Genomic DNA, 19,074 nt, shown 5'->3' with positions numbered 1-19,074 from the left:
AGCAGCATAAACATCTAAATCGGAGGGAAGCTTGAACAAAAAAGAGGAAATGGAGACCAATCCTGAAAATATAGCCTGTCATACTATAAATACATGTATACTTTTTTTCTATTAAATAATGGCGCCTCATCAAAGTTTTATATATAAGCAAACACTACTATACCAGTCTCTATTAGCAACCTTTAGGAATGCGTCCCTGACGTTGGTGTTTTGTCTCAAGACTGATTAATAATTTGCTTACTGTACCTTTGAAATCAATAAACATAACTTAAACGTTTATTTATTCATCAGTTAGATGACATTTTTACTTAGTGTCTTATCGCCCCGGGAGAACCTCGGCATACACAGTTTAACTTTTACAACCAACACACGACCACTTGAATTCCAGTTACCCTGCAAATCTTTTGTTTAAACATTTATCAAAACTTCGATTTATATAATGTTTTGATAGATTTACTTGTAACAACCGATACTAAACAGTTCCACGTGGAAAACAAAACATGGGAATATATGATATTGTTTTTCTTGTTTGCTGTGCTGCATGTCTGACGTCTGCTACAAATATCGGGAGTAGGTATACGTCTATGACGTGTATGTCAGTGTTGACCGTGACGTCACACTTACCTGCTGTGACACTAACACAATGTGCCGTACAAAGCCATATTGGAAAGTCAAAAAGCGTTCTCCTTCGATTTTACCACTGGCGAGTGTAGAATCATTATCGAGGACCCCAACACGTCATCGACCTGCTCAGTAGGAAGCGATCAACAGTATTTCAAAATCAAAGGTATTTTCTGTTTATTCAATTTTTAATTTTTAATTTTTTTTTTACTTAATCCCATGATTTTCATGTGGTGGTGGATCACCAAAACAGAAACTAACAGAATACCAACAGTATTTCAAAATCAAAGGTAGTATTTCATTTTTTTTTTTTTTTTTTTTTATAATTTTTACTTAATCACATGATTTTCATGATTTTCGTGTGATGGTGGATCGACAATGTACAGCATTGCTAGTTCTGGATCATATCTTGTGATATGGAACTTATCTTTAATGATTTTTAAACATTAGTGATGAGAACAATTCAGGTAATATTTTCATTACCAGCAAAATTTCATTGTATTTTTCTTTTATGTAAATGCTTTCTGCTTTAAAGCCACATAGTCCCAAACAACCTAAAATTCTAGTTACACACATGTATTAATGGCAAACCAAGATGCTCATTTACGCTCTCCTAACTTTAAAATGACCACTGGGGGCGTCCTCGAGACATCAGTGTATAAAGACAACTCGCCGCATTTATATTTATCGCGAAATTTGTCACAGAGCCGAGAATGAGGCTAACAACGTGCACTACACATAAACTAACACATGACCGTTGTTTACATAATCGAGCATACGTGAACTTTGCCTAAAAATGCTTTCATTTAAACATATTAACAGAATATTCACGTAATACCCAGGTAACTGAACAAAATAAACAAATATAGTTTACATTTGAATACTTAATTTTAAAATGTAGCAATATGCATACAACAAAACATCGATAAAATCTTAGAACGATGAAGTTGACACCGTTCAAAAACTAACCAGCAACCCAATAGACGTCCGGCAAAATCGGAATTCGAGTTTATTCCATTTTCTTCTCTCGCTAAGTTCCAACGAATTATTTCCTTTCCTAAGGACCTACTCAGGTTTTGCCGATTCCACTCACTTTTGCGTCTTTTTTTTTTTTTGACAGAATCTGTCTGCGTTTTCACAGGTCCACGCTTTCGGCGTTCCGCCATTTTGTATGGACTGTAAAACCCGTCGTTGCATTGTGGGACTAATTTTCAGAGAAACTTGGTCCGGCAGCCACAGTTATTATTTTTGGGAATTCCCCGTATACTTTCATAAATACACATTTTCTTTCATTTTCTGATTCACGATAATCTGTTAGGAATGTATCAAGTCCGAAAACTGTAAAAAGCTCAAAATGTAAACATTGATATATATTTCTTCGTGAGCATGTAGCTTTAAAGTCAAATAATTAAAATCCGTTTTATGGTCAATATTGCATCAAAACTGCATATATATTCGTCTTCATAGAATGTCGAATGATTTTGAATAATATAAAATGGCAATACGTGTACTAACGTCAATACTGTTATCATTTTTAAGATACTGTAAACGTACATATTTTAGCGGTAATTTTATTTTAGCGCTTTTCGCGCTGGAAGCCTTGCGCTAAATCATGATTGCGCTAATTACTTTTTGTACGTTCTATTTCTATAGAAAGTTCTGTGGATGCGCTAATTCATCATTGCGCTAACTGGCTAAAATCTGCAAATGCGCTAAAATTTGATTGCGCTAAAATAAGTATGTTTACAATATTTAATTGTCCTATATCATCAGCAAATCTTTGTAACCAAACATGGACTTGATTACACCACACATGTGCTTTCATTTGTTATCGCTTTGCAAATGAAACATTTATGGGACCATGAGGCTCATTTAACGCACTTTCTTGTCGTTGCCAAATGAATGAAACAATGAAGTAAACATCTACATCCGGGTTTCATATGATGGTCTCCTCCAATCACATGTCAGCAATGTTTGTCACGATCGGACAACAGATTACACGAGTTGCTACACTTTTTTGTTAAGTGGTTAGTGTGTCAATGTTAAACTGAACAAATTATTCGTGGTATAGGAAATGCCAGCCATTAATTTTTAATTAAAGGTATACTTTTTATCAGACTGATTCAGATATGCTTCATATATCATGTTTATGGACGAAAGACTTGAGTTCATTCCGATAATGTTTGTATTCTTTTGTCATGTTAAATTCGCTAAAAAAAATCATTGCTATGGTATGAAATGTCTGATTTCATATATAGCTTTGTTCCACGATCTTACAAGAAATGTAGGCAATTGATGAATGTCCGTACATAGAAACACGGTCAAGTCGAACCGCTGGATAAGTCGACTTTTCTTCGTCCGGTCAACTTCGACTTATCCATGTTTTACTGTACAATGCATTTGGTAAAGGTAACGCATACCTCTAAAATCTACGACAAAGAAAAGTCGTGGATATGAAATAAACGAAAATTAAAACCCAACGAAACTTTACTGATTTAACATTAAATTTCTGTACTATGTACTTACAATCGAAGTTTCCAGATAATGATTCCAACCAATGACGGTCAATTGAACTTGATTTGTATTTATATGATGTTCCAGAGAGAGCGTTGCCGAACACGGTTGGCCCAGGTAAGTAAAATGTACTCACTAACGCCGTGTAGATTTCTACTCACAGTCCGAACTAAATCTTGAAAGGATTTACATGTCAAGAGACAAACAATAATGAGCAATAAAATGTAATATAACGTCACAAGCTTCCTGATTCTCTATATAGGAATACAACACTAAATAGCAGGAATACCAGCAATTGGATTGATCAGCTTATATGTCTGACGTTTAAAATGACATCATACTGACACCAGACGTAAATTATACTGACACCTGACGTCCATTATACTGACACCAGACGTCCATCATACTGACACCAGGCGTCCATTATATTGACACAAGGCGTCCATCATACTGACACTAGGCGTCCATCATACTGACACCAGACGTCCATTATACTGACACTAGGCGTCCATTATACTGACAACAGACGTCCATTATACTGACACCAGACGTCCATTATACTGACACCAGACGTCCATTATACTGACACCAGACGTCCATCATACTGACACCAGACGTCCATTATTCTGACACAAGACGTCCATTATACTGACACAGACGTCCATTATATTGACACCATACGTCCATTATACTGACAACAGACGTCCATTATACTGACACCAGACGTCCATTATACTGACACAAGACGTCCATTATACTGACACAAGACGTCCATTATACTGACACCAGACGTCCATCATACTGACACAAGACGTCCATTATACTGACACAGACGTCCATTATATTGACACCATACGTCCATTATACTGACAACAGACGTCCATTATACTGACACCAGACGTCCATCATACTGACAATAGGCGTCCATTTTACTGACACTAAACGTCCATCATACTGACACCAGACGTCCATTAAACTGACACCAGACGTCCATTATACTGACAATAGGCGTCCATTTTACTGACACCAGACGTCCATTATACTGACACCAGACGTCCATTATAATGAAACCAGACGTCCATTATACTGACAACAGACGTCAATTATACTGACACCAGACGTCCATTATACTGACATCGGACGTCAATTATACTGACACCAGACGTCCATTATACTGACACCGGACGTCAATTATACTGACACTAGGCGTCCATCATACTGACACCAGACATCCATTATACTGACACTAGGCGTCCATTTTACTGACACTAGGCGTCCCTTATACTGACACCAGACGTCCATTATACTGACACTAGGCGTCCACTATACTGACACCAGACGTCCATTATACTGACACCAGACGTCAATTACACTGACACCAGGCGTCCATTATCCTGACACCAGACGTCCATTATACTGACATTAGACGTCCATTATACTGACATCAGACGTCAATTACACTGACATCAGGCGTCCATTATATTGACACCAGACGTCCATTATAATGACTCCAGACGTCCATTATACTGACACCAGACGTCAATTATAATGACACCAGACGTCCATTATACTGAAACCAGACGTCCATTATACTGACACGAGACTATTGATTCCTTTGGTGATAAACACCAATTAAAATGAGTGTGTGATATTCTATATAGCGCGTATCAATTGTCTGTATTATGTTAAAAAAGTAAAAACCCTCATATTCCTTTTCTTTAAAACGGCAGTTGCCCGCAGTTGGCAACGAACATTTCCTATGGTTAGCGCTCCTTAGAAAATATTTGTTGCCAACTGCGCACATACTGTCGCATACGCAGTAAAAATGGGGAACAATCCTTTTATTGCATTTTTGCCAGTGAAATATAGTAAATTTATCAAACTAATGAACTTGATATTTTCATAAGATTGATATAAGATTTTGCAGTGAATTTTTGTTTTTGTTTTTGACCAATCAGAGCGAACCTTTATATTCACCTCATTGAAACTTTCCGATTTTTTTCAATCGAAGCGAAAATAGATTAACGGGTTATTTTGCTTTATTTCCGAAACAATTGGCTAATAATCGAGTAACAGGAGAAAACACTAAATGACGCCATCTAGTTGACTTTTCGCAATGTCACAAAGAGACGACGTCACAAATTATATGTTACAGATTTCCGCGCTTATTCATCCTTTGAACCTTGTTACTCTGCTTATACGTTAATTCCTTGCAGTCAGAGTTTACTAAGCTGAAGAAGGGAAATATGTAAACTTTAAGATTTTCTAGCATACTTTTGATATCTCATTCCATTTGTATTTCCTCCTTTTCATATGCTCTGTTCAACACATTATTTTACAATACTCCATATACAATTAAACTAATCTAATCTCATTTTTTAGATAAATGCCCTGTTCCCATTCCTTCGGGTTACACCTTGGAGTACCCGCACTATGGCGACACTGATCTGGCCAGATACACGTGCATATCCTTTACCGATAAACCACCAGTCGACAGCTGCCCTGTAGCGAAATGCGCGGGTCACCTCAACTACACCGATTCGCCTGCATCTTGTTCAGGTAACATATTTGAGTTAGGTTTGCCATACCTATATTCCTTTGAAACAATTCCAGTAAGCTCATTCTCAATTTACTAGTTCATAGTACTTGTTTACAACGGATAATGGGCCTGTTTGGCTAAGTCAAGTCAGGATCGAGGTCAAGGAGAAATCGCATGGTAACTGTCCTATGAGTTGACGTGGCCTCTTGTTTGTTTCAAGCTTTACAAAAACTCAAACGCTTACTTCCTGACTCTGCATCCGTAGCGGGAATATATAAAAGAAAGTCAAGGTTTATTTTCCAATCCCAACATATCTTTCTTTTGCTAAGCAGTTAATGGTAATCTCGATACATACACGGCAAAGCCAAATACATTTACCTACCTTGCTATGGTTTTGAACTCCACGCAATGTGCGCCGTTGTGACTCGCACATATCATATACATACCAATGTTTGTTTCATATACATATATTCTTCATTCTCATTTTACTCCATGCTTGATTATCCACCGTAATTAACTAACTATCTGATGCCTCTGTGAGTCTATACAGATCAGGTCAAATATAATACATGTATGTAATAGAGACCTTTGCTTACTAGTGCTAGAAATGCTTCTAAATACCAATCTCGAATTAATTCGCAGGCAGTCACCAATAGTAAGTGTCATATGTGAACAAAAACTCACGTCCTCGTGACGATATCTTCTCGCAAAATACGCAATACACCCATGGGGTCAGTACAGGTAAACGTTTTTGTTCGAATCATGAGATGTGCATTACCTATAATATCATAGCTAATTACGGGCCATGAAAAAAGTTCGATACATCGAAAACTTCGATTCGAATCATACATAGGTTCGTTAGTAGCGTTATATAGTGAGGAAATTCGGGACCAAGCAAAAAGTTCGATACACTGAGAAATTCGAATCAACGAAGTTCGAATCATCGAGGTTTGACTGTAATATATATGTCATTTGTCTATACAGTGAAAGACGTGTTCAACAGTAGTGCCATGGAGATGGACGGCTATGAATACGAAGGCAGAGTTTCCTGTACTTTAAAAGGTACTGTGTGTCAGAGATGGGATACGGATTTTCCTCACTCACTAAGCTACTACCGAGACAGGAGCGATTACGGAAACAGCTGTAAAATTGGGAATGAGCATCGTCCCTGGTGTTACACAACGGATCCGAATGATAGATGGGACTATTGTCCAGTGGAAGACCTGGATTGCGGAGCCCCGCCAATCATCTCGCCCTCAAATACGGGAGTAAAAATCGAAATCAAATGGCCGGATATGGGCTCCAAAGCACAGGTTCTGTACCAATGCGAGTCCTTGATAGCAGCCGAACCAGACCAACATTGTCCAGTAGCACGTTGTGAAGGAGACCTCAATTGGTCGGAAGCAAATGTGTCTTGTTCAGGTAAATCTTGGCTTTTATTATAAACGTTAATCAACATCATTGTTTGTATATATAGTCATGATATAGACGAAATAGAGAAAAAAAAATGATGATTTCAGTTTTTTTCATAATTATTCATGTACACAGATGAACTTTACTGACAACGTAACCACTCAGGGCATTTCATGACTATCTCTAATTCGAAACTTAATTTTCCGTTTCTTTGTAGTAACATCCCTGTTTCCCCCTAACTACGGTGTTTAAATGTCCAAGATTCGATATTCAAGAATGTGTTCCCATCATCACGATTTTCGTGTCAGTTGTCTACTATACTGACAAAAATAAGAACTAACAACACAAGGTTTACAGAAATGTTGAAGAAAATCGTGAAGAAGTTATATGGTTGACATTATGAATTACTTCTGTTTAATCATGCGATATGAAGTCAGACGAGTTCGAGGCTTATTGACATGCCCAGTGGTTCCGTTGTCTCCACCCTAGTTCACATTTTCAGATGTGACGTAACCCGTTTTTTACCTAGATTTGTATCTCGGGCGTCGCCGATATAATTAGAATCCGCTTAATCTACCGGAACTTAACAAAATCATTTGAGAATGTGAATACATCCGGAGTTGGTTTAGTTTTACATATAGCATGTAGGAGACGCTTACGCTAACGGAACACCTGGTCTTACTCTGCTTGGTCTCATCGAAACTATAAGAAATATCTTTTGTTCGTATTTTCCCTTGTTTTGTCTTTTAGGAGTTAGGATTACGCCTTCCTATAGTATTGAAGTATAGGGTAGTGAACGAGAGTGACGTCACCTGGCTATTGTTTTTGTTTACTTGTAGTGAACGACTGTTATGTCCACGATGACTCGTACACAGGCCGGGTATCCTGTACAATTACAGGTCATCCATGCCAGAGATGGGACAGTGATGAACCACATTCGCACTCGATTCTCGAGGGACGAAGTGACCTTGAGAATTGGTGTCAAATTGATGGAGAGGATAAGCCTTGGTGTTACACGACCTCTACTCGTGTAAGATGGGACTATTGCCCAGTGAGAGAATGTCCTTAAATTCGGGATCTCGAATGAAACAAATTATACAAACCATACCTGGTCGTGTTTACTGTTGCTATATCGCCCTTTACATGAGTGTTGCCATGGCACCCGTCCTCCCTGGTTGATTGGGCGAGGTGCGGGGAAGTGATTTTCGATTGTTTAGTTTTTAGCTTAAAAATATACACGCATGTACCACTATCAAACCAACAGTGAATGTAAATGACAGTAAAATGTATATTTTAAGTAAATGAAATAAAAATAATACATACCTGTTTATTTATTTATTTATTATTTATTTGTTTACAATTTGTCTTTCGGAATATTACAAAATATGGTTCTTGCAATGTGTTTCACATGTAAGGTTTCATTTTTTCAAACGTTTTCGTTGTTTTAGTGAAATAATTTCTGCAGTGAGTTAATACGTACATTTTCAATTCTTTCACGCTTACACACTCTTGCCTACCCACTTTCTTATATATATACATATATATGTAACAAGAGAGAGAGAAATGTCACCGGCCAGGCCGGGACTCGAACCCGAAACCTCCGAAATCTAAACAAAAGTTCTTACCATCCGAGCTGAGTCATATACTACTTTCCTGAGCAAATATTCCCCATTGTCCCATGTGTTACCGTTTAGAGAATTTAGAATGAAGTAGGGAGATGGCGCTGAATTGTATATGGACCTACCCCGGAAGTGGCGTCAATCTTATATAAATTTGGACGTTGTCTCTAGCATGCAATACAACTATATCGAGACAAAATATACACACATATATATATATATATAATAATATAATTATTGATATAGAGTTTTAGCATATGACAAGTTTTCATATTGTTCATGACTTATATTTACATTTGGCATCACAGTCTCTCATTGCTTCAGTAGTAATCTGGGCTGCATTTATGAGCGTATAGATGCAGTCACGTTCACGTGACGTTATTGTTACGTCATTTTGATCAACATCATGGAAATGCTTCGCTATGCGCTACGAATGAATCAAATGCAGCGAGGAGAAAGACTGAGAACACGTGCGTTACTATGATGTCAGTTTGGCCCTGTGTTGATCATCGTCACAGCAAGGCTTTGTAAAGTGTGTCAGATTGTTTGCAATTTAATCGCAGAAAGGAAGTTGATTTAAGATACGATTCTTTCAAATGAACATACAAGGAAATTAATGAAAATAAAGAACGTATTCATTTAAGAAAGACAGAGTTTGACATAAGTAAGTGTAAATATAACAATTAAACGCTTGTTATGTTATATTTATTGTCAATATAAATGCAATCTGAGTGACAGATTAATAAAATCTATTACCTGTAAGTGATCGAGATCGGGTTATCTCAGTCGAGGGCTAAGATTCTGTAACATAATCCCAACCGAGGCGTTAGGTAATAGATTTTTTTTTTCTCGCACCTCTTACATATAGCTAGTTGTATAATAACAACCCATCTATATATGCGTTTAGAGTGTAAGAATATCCCGTCTGGGGCCTCCCGGTTCAAAGCCGACTAACCACTTCATCTGCGCTTCGAATTCAGTCCTTTCGCGTAAAAATATAGTTCGGTTATATCAAAGAAGAAAAACAATGATCAATCGGTACATATTATTTTAATAATAAACAACAACCAACCAAACAATGCATAGTAATTAAATACATGACAAAAACAGTTTGAATACACATATTTCTAATAATATTGGTTAACTTGCGCGGTTGAATACATGAATGGGTTAAAATTCCGCCAAAACTCACGTAAAGGTACCAGACAGATCGGACGAGATAGAAAAATCTAGCACTGGGTATCACGTGAGATTTCCCTGTCCGAGGTGCGAGAAAAATATTTATGGCGCCATTCCATTTATCTGTCACCCAGAATGGATTTATATTGACAATAAATACAATATCACAAGCGTTTTATTGTTAAATAAAGTCTCGCACGTACTCAACATGGTAAATTGGATTCAACTTGGTTTGTTTTGGATTATATGTTGTCCAACGTTAAATAAAAACAGAACCAGTTTTGAGTTTGAGCAGGCTATACCTTGCAAAGGCACCCTCTGGCGTTGCTCGCCATAACCTTGTAAAGTCGCCCTTTGGCGTTGCTCGCCCTACCTTGTAAAGGCGCCCTCTGGCGTTGCTCGCCATACCTTGTAAAGGCGCCCTCTGGCGTTGCTCGCCATACCTTGTAAAGGCGCCCACTGGCGTTGCTCGCAATACCTTGTAAAGGCGCCCTTTGGCGTTGCTCGACATACCTTGTAAAGGCGCCCTCTGGCGTTGCTCGAATGAACGAGAATGTGTTTATGAGATTAGGTTTCTGTCTTATAGGCTATGAACCCAGAGGGAATAATAACTAATTGTTTACCAATAACATTTGCTACGTTTTTAGAAACATTTATTTATTATTTATTCATAGGCTAAATTAACGCGTAGAATATGTACTGAGTGCCTTATCGTCCTGGTAAAAATCATTCATGTCATGTAAAACTACATACTGTACCCTATATAATTCATGCTACATCAATACACCAAATTCTTGAAACAAATATATATAATTTTCCTTTATTACAAATCGTTTGTGGTGTATCTAAATTAAAATATTTATGCAGATGGAACATTAACAATTTATTATTTCGTATAAGAAGATATATTACTTTTGACAATTCAATTCAACTAAATGTCACTTTACACAATGATATATCTATGAATGATGAATGATTAATTTTTATGTATCTATATATACATTCACATATAGGCACAATTAGAAAAAACAATAAATGGAGAAATTTTATGAAGCTACAAACCTTATAACAGGCGTATACAGTGGATTCCTGCTACCTAGTGCTAGGAGGTCCATGGTACCATTGCCGTAGGTATTTAATGATACCATATAAGCACACCAATGACTTCAGGCACAAGTTTTTACAAGTTTTTATTTCATCCAAATGCAAAACAAGCATATAGGGAACAGTACAAACATTTTAATAATTATCATGACATAGACAAGCATAAGGTGGCGGAGGACAATATTACCATCAATACTACTGTAATGAGATGTACAAGACATGTTGTAACTACATTGTGTTATCAATATACACTGTAAACTCACCAGTTTCAACTTATTGAATTAATATGACAAAACCGTGACGTCATACATAGTAACGACACGTCATAACGGATGACGTCATACTATATAAAAAGCTACAGAAGCAACAGTGACACTGATGAAAAATGATGAATCAATAATAGCAACAAACTAAGATCAATTTAATTACTTGCAAGCAGGGCTTTTCTTTTCGCTGTAGCACGAAACAAATACTTACCCAACATATTCAAAATTTTAACACTTTTACTCAAGAATAATTCAATATACTTATACACACTTGGTCGACAATAAAAATACTTTTTGATGTATGTCGCCCTTAATTCGGAATATGCCGGACAGAGAAGTACAAAATGCACTTCATCCTCTACGTCATTTTTATCACAGACAGTACAAATCCTCTGATTTCTAGGGATGTTATTATAACGCCCAGACTCGATATTGAGACTGTGACACTGCTTACGAAATTGGCTTAATAACTTCTTAAATATATGATTGATAGGTTTAATTAGATAGAACTGAGTACAGAAGGAATCCACAATATGTTTATACAAATAACATTTGGGGGATACATCAAAAGCATTATACAATTCTTGAACAAAAACATCATGAATACGTTGGTTGTATATTTGCAAAAAATGATTTTCATTTAAAACACATTGATTTTTCCAAACATATCCAAATCCTAAACTACAAAGTTCATACTTAATATGATAGACCCAATTAGTTTTACAATTAGGTTTTCTGCAATTCAATTCGACTAGAGCATCATAGCATGATTTCAAAATACAATTTTTTTATTTCAATATTTTTAACCAATATTTCATAACAGATGTTTTACGTTGCACATAAAATGAATATCTACCGGTTTCAAAAAATACCATAGAGGTATTGACTGTTTTTCTAACGTTAAGTAAATCCTTAAGAAAAAGGAGGTGAATTTTTTCTACTTGTGGCGAAACATCTTGCCCCCAAACTTCACACCCATAATTCAAAATACATGTAACATATGTATCAAATAAGGAGAGTTTTGTTTCCGTGTTAAGGTTAAAGTGTTTCATTTTTCTTTTTAATTGAAAATATGCTTTCCTGCCTTGAGAAGCTAAAGTATCTTGCGCTACAGAAAATCTGCCGTTAAAATTAAAAACCAAACCCAGGTAACAAAACTTATCCACAATTTCTATAGGTTTACTATTGAACGTCCAGCTTTCACCAGGTAATATTCTTTTCTTTTTTCTAAAAATAACAATTTTTGTTTTGTCTGTGTTAACTTTTAAATTCCACTTAGTAGTGTAAGTCTGTAAACAGTAAAGCATACGTTGGAGGTCAGTAACGTCCTCGGAGAACAAAACTGTATCATCTGCATACATTAACATAAACAGGTTAATCAACTGTAAGGAGTAACTTTGACAATCAGACTTTATAAATTCACTTTCCATATCATTTACAAATAAAGAATATAGCATGGGAGACAAAGATTCCCCTTGTAATAAACCGACATGCAAATCGAACATGGCGGATAATTTACCATTAAGTTTCACGCACGAACGTACATTATCATAAATTGATGAAATAACATTAAGTAATCGCCCTCTAATACCACTTTTCCAAAGTTTATGCCATAAATATCGATGATTAATACTATCAAAAGCCTTACTGTAATCAATAAAAACACAATATAGTCGTTTGTTCTGTTCTATAGAATTAACAATTAAGCTTTGTAATGCAAAAATTGCATCTCTAGTACCAAACCCAGGCTTGAAACCAAACTGTGCATCGGTAACAATATCTTCACGAGCGCTCCACTTCAACAAGCGCTTATTTAACATAGACGTAAAAAGTTTAGCTAAATGACTAATTAATGTTATGCCTCTGTAATTGTTAACATTATCAATATCCCCCTTTTTGTGCAGGGGAATTATAACACCTTGAGCCCATGACTCTGGAAAATAACCAATTTGTAGCATGGTATTGAATAACTTTAATAAAACTGGTATTGGTAGGAATATATTTTTATATTCAATAAAATATTCATTAAGTACCATATCAATACCAGCAGCTTTGCCCCTGCACAGGGAGCGGTTCAACGCAGCCTTGTGCAGAACCAAAGTGATCATAGAGCAGACATATTGAATCTTGACACTGCCTATCAATTGGTCTGAGAACAAACCCTAACAGAGCATTTACATATATTGTGGCTTGTGCCATACTGCACAACATACGTATTAGCAAGACATCATAACAGAAATAGTTGATGACCTGGTAATTGAAGAACAAGATGTTCAGGAACATGGTGATCTTTTAAAAGGAAATGTTTTTGGAATAAGAGAGAATATGGCAAGAAACTCCTTTTCTTGGTAAGTTTGCACAGCTAATTTACTCTCTGGAGTGCGGCAGTCCACGCAACCACAAACAAGCATATATATATTCTTAGTATGTATAAGAGATCTATTGACACCTAGCAATGAATGGTCTTCATATTGCTTCTATGTTTATGTCTGATCCATTTTCTACTTTAATAATTTAACAATGGAAACTATCATGTTAAGTGTAAGACGTTATTTCAATACCAAAAACTGTCAACCATCTTGTTTCCTAGTTACTTTGGGAAACCTAGATATAAAACTTGAGAAAAAGTTTTAGAAATAGCAATAACAAGGATTGGTTTGTTATAAGAGACAGACAACCTAGACGACCATTGGTCAACGAATACCTGACCAATGCTACACAGTTATGAGCAGAGTTCTTCACAAAACCAATACCGCTTAAAGGTTCCAAACTTTGGTTACCAATGATGATGTCTGTATCACTCCAACACATCATATTACCATACATATGTTTCAAAGCTTGTCTGAACACCACTTAATATGATATGAAGTGAGAGAGGTTCTACAAGCATTTTCCTATTTAGGAACTTTGATAAATTATAATGGGAGTCTCTACAAAGAAAAAATGAAATTGTTGCTCTATGTAAGAAAATAAGATATATCCTTCTGCCTTTACTTAAACGTTTTTTCTCCCACGTATTACCGATACTTTTGTATTCAGTAGAAGTATGGGGCTTTGAACATTTAAGTGCCATCGAAAAACTACATTTACAGTTCTGTAAGTGTATACTAGGTATTTTTAAAATTACGCCAAATTACAAGATGTATGGTGAAATCGGGAGATTTCCATTATGTATAGAAGTTTTAACATGAGTAATTGTGCGTTGACATAAACTGATAACTTTTAGTAATCTGTCTAATGCTATGTATAACTTAATGTTTATACAAACAACATAGACTTAGGTTATATTAACATTGCGTTTATTAACACTTATCATGATTATATATATTTACAAAGCTTATAAATAAAGCATTCGTACTCTGGGGCTATTCTGACTGTTAATAAGAAAAATACAATAAGTATTACATTGTATCCATATGGAGTTTGTATCTCCCGAGCCCCGTTCGATTTGCACTCTTCTCATTCTAGAATATATCTTCCGGTCACTCGATTTGAAGCTCTTCTGCTTCTGGAAGATCTTCTACCTCTTCCGTCTCGAAGCTGGAAGATTTATCTTCCAAGATGGCGGCGACCATGTTTTAAGTGTGCGAGTGATGAGTTTCACTAGAGAAGGATTTATGACACATACATGCACATGTTTGTGTCATCGTGTTTGAGAAAACTTAAAAACTTGCTTATTTTTTGTTTTATTCTCCCGGTTTATTCGATTTACATATAACGGAATACGATCTTCTTAGACGGCTTCTCTTCTTAGAAGAGTGCAAATCGAACGGGGCTCAGGTTGTAATTGGGGCCCGGCAAAGACAAACAGCTGCTTGGAGTTATGAATACAGCATGATAATTATTTAGGCTGTTGTTGAGGAGGACCCGGCAAAGACAACCAACTGATTGGAGCTATGTATACTATATACAAATTATCCAGGCTGTGGTTGGGGAGGACCAGGCAAAAACAGCCTGTAGTCTGTAGTCACATGATAAAGATCAAATTTGGAATGATGTAGGTTGTAATCGGAGAAGAACCCGCCAACGACAACTTAATGCTTTTCGTTAATTTATGGATAATCATATATTAATCACCCTTGGAATGGATTTGCAATCATAATAAATTATATAAATGTTGGAAGATGTAGATATCTGGACTGGTGTCTTTAGTGGTTTTCGTGGAGCTGGTTGGATTGAGAAGCTTTGTCGTTTTTAGCTCACCTAGACCGAAGGTCCAGTGAGCTTTGTCATGGCGCAGCGTCCGTCGTCCGTCAACATTTGCTTCAAATCGCTACTAGTCAAAAAGTTCTTAATGGATTTTGACCAAATTTGGTCAGAAACATCCTTGGCGGAAAGGGATTCGTTTAAATTGCTATTTGTCATAAAGTTATGAATGGATTTAAACCCAATTTGGTCGGAAACATTCTTGGGGGAAGGGGAACAGATTTTGCATAAGTAGTGACTCTGATCCCAAGGGGCCAAAGGGGCGGGCCCAATAGGGGAAATAGAGGTAATGCCTTTAAATCGCTGCTAGTCATAAAGTTATGAATAGATTTGATCCCAATTTGGTCAGAAACATCCTTGGGGGAAGGGGGACAGATTTTGCATAAGTGGTGACTTTGTCCCCAAGGGGCCAAAGGGGCGGGACCCAATAGGGGAAATAGAGGTAATTACATTGTTTAATTTCTCTTAACACAATAACACCAAAAAATATATGAGGTAAGGAAATTTATGGTGAGGTGGGGCACTTCACTTTACCATGGCCATGGTAAAAGTGAAGCATTTCACTATTTTCTTACTAATTCGCTTTTTTTTCACCAAATCCTTTTTTGATTACCTTGTTTCATTCCTAAAAACACCAAACATTTTTGTGTGTTATTGTGTTTAGAGGAATGAAACAAGGTAATCTAAATAATATTTGGCGAAAAAAAAGTGAATTAGTAAGAAAATAATGAAATGCTTCACTTTATCATGGCCATGATAAAGTGAAGCGCCCCACCCCACCCTAAATTCCCTAACCCCAAAACATTTTTGTGTGTCAATGTGTTAAGAGTAATGAAACGAGGTAATCTAAAAAAGATTTGATGAAAAAAAAAGTGAATTAGTAAGAAAATAGTGAAATGCTTCACTCTGCCACTTCATGTCGACCCTCATTGCCAGCATGGTTTCAGACAGTTGAGTTATAACAAACCGCCATCTTGATTGTCAGATACCGACGCATTCTGGGAATGTCACTATGGGATACATTTTGGCGCTCGTAAATTTTGGTTTGTACATTCCTGATACATTTTATATAACTTTGCTGTCAGGGACGTTTACCAATTTGATACTGTACATGATATATTGAGAGTTCTCCAGACTTAATACACAATACATGTGTTATATCCATTACCTATTCATGGACGATAGTGTACCAAGTATTTATGCAATATCGTTCACCAGTTCATATACACTGTATCCATTAGAATTATTTTGGGACGAAACGTCTAATAAAACTTCGGCAAGTCTTGGCTGTGACGTCACATAGCGTTCCATCATAGAACATGGCTCTGTATATGTCACGCTAGCCGCCGCCTTCGGCCCACACCAGCCGAAGTTCGTGGTTATTTCAACTACTATCAAAAATATCACTCTTATTGTATCTTATTATATTTCTAGTACTGTTTTCGTATCATATTGTTATACTTGTATTCTGTGTGTCTTGATAAAGGGGTGGATTGCCTCGAAAATTTGACATTTTTCATTGTCCACACTGTTAGAATTAATTAATACAGCAATTTTACTCTGACTGGAAATAAAAGTGCTTCAAGTATTAAATCATAAAAAATCTCAATTCGACCTGAAGTATCACTAATTACCGCAAAGGCAGACGGTATTTATGTACGAAACGTCATTTTTCTGTATATTTCGTCGTTACTTTCGTTACTGGTAGGCACAAACACTCGTATCATCCTTATTTGGCATATATTTTATCAATAGAAATTGTGCACGTTTCTGATGTCCGAACGAAGGTTTGGTTTGGTTTGGTTTGGTTTATTTTGTTTAACGTCCTATTAACAGCTAAGGTCATTTAGGACGGCCTCCCGTGCGTGCGACATGCATGCGTGTGGTGAATGCGTATGTGTGTTTTTGGGAGCTGCGGTATGTTCGTGTTAAGTCTCCTTGTGATAGGCCGGAACTTTTGCCGATTTATAGTGCTACCTCACCGAACGAAGGAATGTCCCTTTAACGATATTGAGAACTCTTCAATGAGATCTACATTTTCTATCTAAAACAATGTATTTCAAAATTATCTTGTGAAGTTAAGGCCAAAAGAAAAACAAATTATTATTAAATTTAGAACTTCAAATAATGGATTGGAATACCGAAAGAGAATAGAACTTGTAATCTATGTTTTAATGAAATCGGTGACGAATATAATTATTTATTTAGATGTGAACATACAACTGTTAAGCAGATAGGACAATTATTTATTTCCGAATTACTACTGTACTAATCCTAGCTTTATCAAAATGCCGCGGTGGCCGAGTGGTTAAGGTGTCCCGACACTTTATCACTAGCCCTCCACCACTGGGTTGCGAGTTCGAAACCTACGTGGGGCAGTAGCCAGGTACTGACTGTAGGCCGGTGGTTTTTCTCCGGGTACTCCGGCTTTCCTCCACCTCCAAAACCTGGCACGTCCTTAAATGACCATGTCTGTTAATAGGACGTCAAACAAAAACAAACCAAATATCAAAATGCAAGGCCTATTTATCAGATGTAGCGTGGAGGTTTTATCAAATGTCAGCAAATTTCTAAAAAAAAACTTGAAAAGCTGCTGGATGTTTAAGTTGATCATTGTAGTATTTGTTCTTCATTACATTTAAATGACAGAAAAATGACCTAGCTTCTGGTGACAAATTTTAATCTCTTTCACTTAATACATTCAAGAACCACACTAAACAAATTTTGAAACGCGTCTTCGATTTCATACATAATGCATATACATAATATGTTATGAATAAACAATGTTTATTTCTTATAATCTCTTTCTTATAAATTAAATTTCGTTTTGATTATACAATCTAATGTATATATATTTACATTTGGTGTGGCAATGCCCTTATATATTACTAGTAAATCCCTACCAAAAGCAGCTTCATCTATGAGAGTATAACTGAAGTTGCCCTGAGGGCGTATGAATATCTCACTTGCAAAAAATGTAAACAAAGATGGCCGCCATACATTGAAAAGTCACATTGACATGAGATTTTAATAAATTCTGAATAAATATGTTAATAGAACGTAAATATAAGCGATAAACTGCCTAGATGCGGCAGACCTACTGGTATAACTGCCACATGTGTCACAGACAAACTGAATGGTGCGCGCTGCTTAAATAACACTATTGCCTATGAATATACAAAGCAGACTTCGCTGGTGTGGCTATCCCCAACCATTAGAAAAGTCTGGCTGTGCTACATTGTCCAAAACATTGTTTTAGTTTTTTTTTTTTTTTTTAAACAGACATATTCTAATATCTTTCAATTCTAAGCCATCAGATAACTCACTTTCAGGTCAATACGGATGTATGCTTTAGTGTTTTATTTATTTTTATCTATCTTTTTGTATCTGTGCATGTGTTTTACTGTTGGAGTCGATTTTAATAGCTCATTAGAGCTAATGTTGATTTGTTATATGTACCGACTATAAATAAAGTTTGAATTGAATTGGGCATACATTTTATACAGATATGCGGGTACACTACCTTTTGAATTTATTTATTTTTTCATCATCATTGTTTTTTTTTTAATTTGCGGTCATATGTATATATTTAACCATTTATGTTTTTCGAGAG

The 19,074-nt window shown here is 36.3% G+C and overlaps 1 protein-coding gene across 1 annotated transcript; it reads left to right on the top strand.

Moving 5' to 3' along the window:
* Positions 1 to 6,668: 6,668 nt before the first annotated feature.
* Positions 6,669 to 8,356, top strand: LOC117340095 (plasminogen-like). The gene is made up of 2 exons (XM_033901883.1): positions 6,669 to 7,096; positions 7,927 to 8,356. Exons 1-2 carry the CDS (start codon positions 6,685 to 6,687, stop codon positions 8,154 to 8,156), a joined length of 642 nt encoding a protein of 213 aa, XP_033757774.1. The 5' UTR covers positions 6,669 to 6,684; the 3' UTR covers positions 8,157 to 8,356.
* The last annotated feature ends 10,718 nt before the right edge of the window (positions 8,357 to 19,074 follow it).

Source organism: Pecten maximus, chromosome 12, assembly GCF_902652985.1.
Source record: "Pecten maximus chromosome 12, xPecMax1.1, whole genome shotgun sequence".
Taxonomy (NCBI): Eukaryota; Metazoa; Mollusca; class Bivalvia; order Pectinida; family Pectinidae; genus Pecten; species Pecten maximus.
The sequence above is the reverse complement of the archived record's forward strand: the minus strand, read 5'-3'. Positions and strand labels throughout refer to the sequence as shown.

Coding starts and splice junctions, on each gene's coding strand:
- LOC117340095 (XM_033901883.1), top strand. CDS start 6,685: ATGGAGATGGACGGCTATGAATACGAAGGCAGAGTTTCCTGTACTTTA. Junction 7,097..7,926: donor AGCAAATGTGTCTTGTTCAG/GTAAATCTTGGC, acceptor GTTTACTTGTAG/TGAACGACTGTTATGTCCAC.